The sequence below is a fragment of the Podarcis pityusensis genome (assembly GCF_964106645.2).
Source record: "Podarcis pityusensis genome assembly, chromosome: 6".
In the NCBI taxonomy this organism is placed as follows: Eukaryota; Metazoa; Chordata; class Lepidosauria; order Squamata; family Lacertidae; genus Podarcis; species Podarcis pityusensis.
Window position 1 is genome coordinate 49,260,483 of NC_138030.1, and position 6,000 is coordinate 49,266,482.

The window sequence follows — 6,000 nt, forward strand, 5'->3', positions numbered from 1 at the left end:
CTTTTCTACTGTCTACAAACCAGCTCCAAGTCACATGGCTTGAGATTGTACAACAAAATGGCTATTTAATCAATTTTATTAATATCAAAAGCATATACTGAAGAAATGTTAACAGCTCCTTAAGAACAAAGTAATGCACAATGGGGTACCCTTGACCCTGGCTACTCATGAGGCATGATGGCATTCAGCAGAGAGGTACCTGCACTCCTCTTCATACCTTCAACAGTTACCCATTTCTTAGAACATGGATGGGGAACCTGTGGCTCTCCAGATGCTGTTGGATGGATACGCCAAACATCCTTGACCATTGGTCATGCCAGCTGGGGCTGATGGGAGTTGGAGTCCAAACAACCTCTGCAGGACCACAGGTTCCCCAACCTTGCTCCAGGAAAGGGGAGGGCACAGAAGAAGAGAGGAAGGAAGTCAAGCTACAACAACTCCAAAAGACAAAGGCAAGAAGCCCAGTTGGTGACTGCAACAGCTTTGAAGCACTCTGGGCCACTGCTCTTTGAACAATGCCATAGTATCTGTAAAACTAATGGAGCGCAGGGAGGCTCAGGGGCCTAGCATAGGTGCAGGATGTTGAGGCTGATAAAATTCCTTCCTGTTTAATCAGAGGATAACTAGATGTAACAGGAACTAGATTTGCAGGCAGCATATGATCCCTTTACTCTTTAGGTTTTGGTCTTCTTTCCCCATAAAATACATGTCTAGTCAACTTTCCCAAGCACAGAGCTATCAGAGGAAATCTACAGCACAGCTTGGTCAAAAAGGGAATGATCTGTAGGAACAATCTTGGCCTTGTGTTAAAAAGACAGCAGAAAGGCCACCTTCCAGTATGTGTGCCTGCAGAAGGTGATATTGGGCTCTACATCTTCCAAGTGCATCTTCAAGACTAGTCATTTGTGCATCCTTGGGCATGAATGTGGAAAGTCAGGGAACTGGATGACTACTTTACTACCAAAATGAACAGCAGGAAGATTAGACAGTAGCTCACCAACTACGGATCTTGGTGCCAACTAAATGTGCATATAGCCATTCATAGGTGACATCTGCATGGATCTTAAGACATCGGCCTTGAGCTGTGTGCCCATAAAAAGCTTGGAATACAATATTCCTGGTCTCAGCACCTCCACGTTTGCTTATGGAGCCAGTGACAGTTGTCAAGCCCTAGCAAAGACAGCATATTTAGTAGGCATTGAGTAAGGAACATGTATGCAAGGAGAATTATTGAATTTCTACAATTCCATGAGTACTCAGGGATTAGCAAGCGCATTAAATGCTTGTGAGAAGAAGTATGTGAAAACACATCCACATTTCCACAAATCACACACTGAATGCATGTTTCTGTTAAAATTACACTAGAAGCTACGTTGCTTGTTCACATTGCCCCTTCTCCAAAAAATTCAATCTGATGGCAAGGCACAATAGTTCCTGGACCACACAGCAGCAGGTGAAGGAAGTGGAATGTTATAAGCCTAGTCTTTGTAAATATAATGGTAGGACCGAGACCTCCTCAGCACTAACCCTGATGCCTGAATTTGAATTATCAGATTAAAAAAGGAATAGCTGGTCTATTGCTCATTGAATGAAGGACCAAGCCTGCTGATGCATCTACAAAATTTGCCATGACCACAATGTCAGAGAAGGTAGGAATGTCAGTTCCAAATAAAAGTCTGGCCACCTGTTCTCATGGGTCCTTCGACAGAGATCTGCATTGAAGCAGCAGACTCCAGAGGTCTGAACAAAGACAAGATCATAGTAATTGTGTGAATGTAATGCATGGTTTAAAGGTACATGTAAGATCTTGATCTACTGCCGTTATTCTCAAGTCAGGCTCTAACAATAGCAAGAAGACTTCAGCAATGCATATTCATCTGAGTGTAACAGTATTTCTTACCCAGGGTCTGATCTCGGGTCTAGTAAAGGCTGAAGCCCATCTCAATATCTAGTTAACACAATAGTGCCAGTCTCCAGAAAGATGCTCAGTTTCCAGAAAGATGCTCAGAATTTCAGAATTAGGCACTTGATTCATACTCTAATGAGCTATAGCAAACTACCGTATAGGTAAAAGACATGAGTGTTTCCATCTTCCCTCACTAAAATGAGGTTATTACTATCAATGGCCAGGACTCTGGGTCTTCCCATCTTACACTGGCCACTGAACACAACCTTCCCAGTATTATCATATGGCGAGAACTGTATCACTTTGAACTGATCAATCACAAAAATGTTCCTGTCTTCATCAACACAGATGCTGAATGGCTTGGCCAGCAGTGAAGTTGAGGGGTTAAGCACATTCAGAACAACCCCAGACTTCTCCATGACCACAATTTGTTTCTTAATGAAGTCTGAGACAACAAACTCCTCCCAGCTATTTACAGCAATGAACAGGAATTTCCCCCCATGATAGTTGTCTGGCTGGACTCTACCAACACATGCCCCAGATGGGCTATACAATGAGATGGAACAGAGAGTTCCTTCACTAACAGCCACATAAGAGTCTCCATATGAGGCAAGGGGATAGGACGATTCAGAGCCCCTCAGCTGCAGTTTACGCAGGAATAATCCATCAAGATTCAGGAAAAAAAGATGAGTCTCTGAGGAACAGGCCAGGATTTTTCCACACACAGAGATGCCACAGAAGACAGAATTAGATGCAGGCAAAGGAATCACCCCCTCAAAGTGGCCACAGGCGCTATATTGCTTTATCTCAGCATTTGCCTGATCCAAAAGGACGACTTGACCACTGTGAGGCACGACAGCAATCCCAGTGATATTAGGCTTTTGTTTGGTGAGGGATGGATCTAGCTGAAAGCTGAAAGCATACCCTGCTCTTCTGCTCCAGCCAGTGGAGGAAAAAGAGCTTTTAAAGTGGGAGTCAGATTCACTTGTGAGGGAGTCTTCATCTGAATCAGAAGGAGTGCCCGTAACCTCCCCACTCTCCTCGCCCAGAGACGTCAGTGACTCACTGCCCAGCTCCAACGGCTGCGCATTTCTTGTGGGTTGCTCCCCAGGAAAGACAAGACTGAAAATTGATGCTTCAGAGAGTTGCTGGGGTTCATCCCAGGCAATGGTTAATTCTGGAATCTGACTTTGGAGTTGTGGCAGTCTGTGCGCCTGAAGCTCCTCAACTCTAGTCCTGATCATTCCTTCCAGGTGAAGGATCTCAGAGTCCTTCCCAACACATAGAATACGCTGAGAAAACTCTTGAGTGTTCATTGCTTTGTCCTTCTGACTCTGCAGCTCCTTCCGTGCTAAACAAAAACGCTCCAGCTGCTCTGTTAGGAAGGCATTCAGTTTTGCCAAAGCACAGTCCTTCTGGGCAAAGATGTAAGTAGTGATATCTTCCACATACTTGCAGATCTTCTCCTTGACATGTTCGCTCTCTACTTTTAGTTTGTCCATTGCCTCCTCCACAGCTTTCTCTTGTTCAGAGATGCAGGTAATTGTTCCCTGCAAGCTCTTGATCAACTGCTCTACAGAAGGTCGTTTCCGCTGGACTGCACTGGACATGGACACCACTTTGTGCTGGAAATGGTCCAGCATGCGACAATCCCTGCAGATGGACATGCTGCAGGTATCACAGAAGAAACGGAGCGCCTCCTGTGGGTGATCTTGGCACCACAGTTCCTGTAAGAATCTTACCTCAGTGTCATAATGCCCAGCAAGGAACTCTTCCAGGTTCACCACCTTATGGTGCAGAGTGAGGCGGGAGCAGCAGTGGCCCTGGGAACATATTTGACACAAGAAATCCTTGCAATCCAGGCAATGGGCAGTGGCAGCCACAACTTTCTGAGCACTAGAGCAGACTGTGCACTCTAGGTCCTTGTTGTGCTTCATCTGGAACAGTTCCAAGAGGCCATTAATGAAGAAATTGGTCTTCAGCCCCACAGAACCTCCAGGAACTTCCGACTGCAGACGGCACTCAGGACAATGTATGGTCCCATTTTCTACCAAGGGCTCTAGGCATTTTTGGCAGTAGGTATGCAGACATGGCAAGATTTTGGGCACCACATACAGGTCATAGCAGATTTTGCAAGTCAAAAAATCTTCCCGAATCAAATCCTGCAGTGACGTGGAACTCTGAGTTGCCATGATCTTGTCTGGTCGGTCTACAAACAGAACAAGAGACAATCAGCATGGCCCAACTGGGTCTTGCACCAGCTATGAAGCGGAGGTGGGTGGGTTTAGAAGTTGTGTCAATAAACCTAGCAAGCTCTTTGCCTACTAATTCCAAGAAAGCCACACCAGACCTGTTAAAAGGGAGGTGGAAATGTAACTCAAGACTACAACCCTACGCACTCAACTAGAAAATAAGTCCTGCTGGATGGAGCTTACTTCTGAACAGATACAGATAGGACTGCAGTCAGTAATATAAATAAGGATTTGTGATTAGGGAGCCAGGAACTGCCCCCAAAGGAACTGGAAATAAAATTACCACCTTCAGTGCTGTAGCACAAGGGAACTGGAGAAGGGATTGGAGAGAATAACACCTGGTCAAACATAAGCAACCAGACATGGGCTACTGGTATATTACACATTTTGTGCACCACTGTAGAACTTCAGTCTAGGAAAAAGCATGAAAGCCATGCATAGATTACAACAATGGAACCAGAAAAAAATATGGGAGGGGGGTGCAGGGAGAGAACTTTGCCCCATGTTAGAACTCTGAAAGGGAAATAATGGGGAAGAGCCCTACTTCAGTGGCTGGGCAGCTGCTGTCATGGACTTCAAAGACGCTGGAACTCAGGATGAAAAGAAGAAACGAGCTAAGAGGAAGACACGTTTTGCAAACCCTCACCATGCTCAATTCCCACCCAGAAACCTATGTCCCCACTGTGGATGTGTGAATCCAGGATTGGCCTCCACAGTCACTTACGGACTCACTGTTAAGACCACGTTCATGGAAGACAATCTTACTCGGCTATGAGTTATCACCAAATAATAAGAGGAGCTCTGTATACAGAATGTCCCAAGTTCAAACCCTGTCCTATCCAGGTAGGGCTGGAGTGGGGAGGGGATTGCTACCAGTCAGTGCAGAAGATCTTGTGATAGATGGAACAATGGTCTGACATTAATGCTCCGAACCTAAGGAACATTCTCTGAAATATGTGATATGGATTTTGATGGGAGTTAAATTTCAAGCAATCATACTTAGGATTACAGGCTTAATTTCCAGCTTGTGTTTTCGGTCTAATTTCCAAGTGCTAGCATAAGTGTGTGTGGAGTTCTTTTAGTAGAGAATAACGAAAAACCTATTTAACTTGCCCTACAGAAATGTGCCAGGGAATTGGCTCAGCAAGCGAGCCGGTCGAGATCGGGGAAATTGCAAAGCACCAGCGCGAGGAGGAGACGCTTCGCCAAGCTCGAGAGCTTGAGGACGGAGCACCGGGCAGTTAGCGGGAAACCGCCTGCTTGTGGCCCGACCCTTTTCCTTCTATCCCTTTCGGGTTCTTTTGCGGGCGCCTCTCTCCCATTCCCCAGCCTCTCCCCCCCGCCCCCGCGCCCCACCCAAGGCAGTCACTCACTTGCAAGCGCTTCACGCGCCCACGCCCAGAACATTGGCAGGCATCTTCCTCTAAGCGGGCAGTCCCTCGACCGGGCGCGAGCGATTTCCGCTTCGCGGCGTCATTTCCGGAAGGCGCTCTACATCGCTCATCTTGGTAGCAGAGCCGCCCCCTCTCCCGTTTCCTGTTTGAATTAAGAGGCTCCATTTTGCACTGTTGAATCAGCGCGACTGGCTGCGAGCAGTTACGCCTCCCGGGCGCGTGGAGGGGGAGTTCGCTCTGCTAGTGTCCCAGCATTTTAAAGACTAGCAAATTTATTACGGCAAACTTCGGTAACAAGTAGAAACATAGGAAGCTGCCGTGTACAAAACCAGACCTTTGGTCCACCTAATTCAGTGCCTATTTTGGGTTTTTTCCATTGGCGGCTCGAGGTTCTTCAAAGTTTTAGGAGCAGTTTCACCCAGCCCTACTCGGGATTCAGCTGATACCT

General features: G+C 46.5%; 1 protein-coding gene across 1 annotated transcript; it reads right to left on the minus strand.

Annotated features, from left to right (window-relative positions):
- Positions 1-39: 39 nt before the first annotated feature.
- LOC308479042 (E3 ubiquitin-protein ligase TRIM56-like) lies at positions 40-5,652 on the minus strand. The gene is made up of 2 exons (XM_081009395.1): positions 5,532-5,652; positions 40-4,115 (listed from the first exon to the last, which is right to left on the minus strand). The coding sequence occupies exons 1-2, from the start codon at positions 5,563-5,565 to the stop codon at positions 2,047-2,049; spliced, it is 2,103 nt and encodes a 700-aa protein (XP_080865521.1). The 5' UTR covers positions 5,566-5,652; the 3' UTR covers positions 40-2,046.
- Positions 5,653-6,000: the final 348 nt, after the last annotated feature.

Excerpts from the sequence above, each read along its gene's own strand:
- LOC308479042 (XM_081009395.1), bottom strand. The coding sequence starts at position 5,565 with ATGTTCTGGGCGTGGGCGCGTGAAGCGCTTGCAA. Across the intron at positions 4,116-5,531 it reads GGCGCGTGAAGCGCTTGCAA|ACCGACCAGACAAGATCATG; the intron begins GTGAGTGACTGC and ends TTCTGTTTGTAG.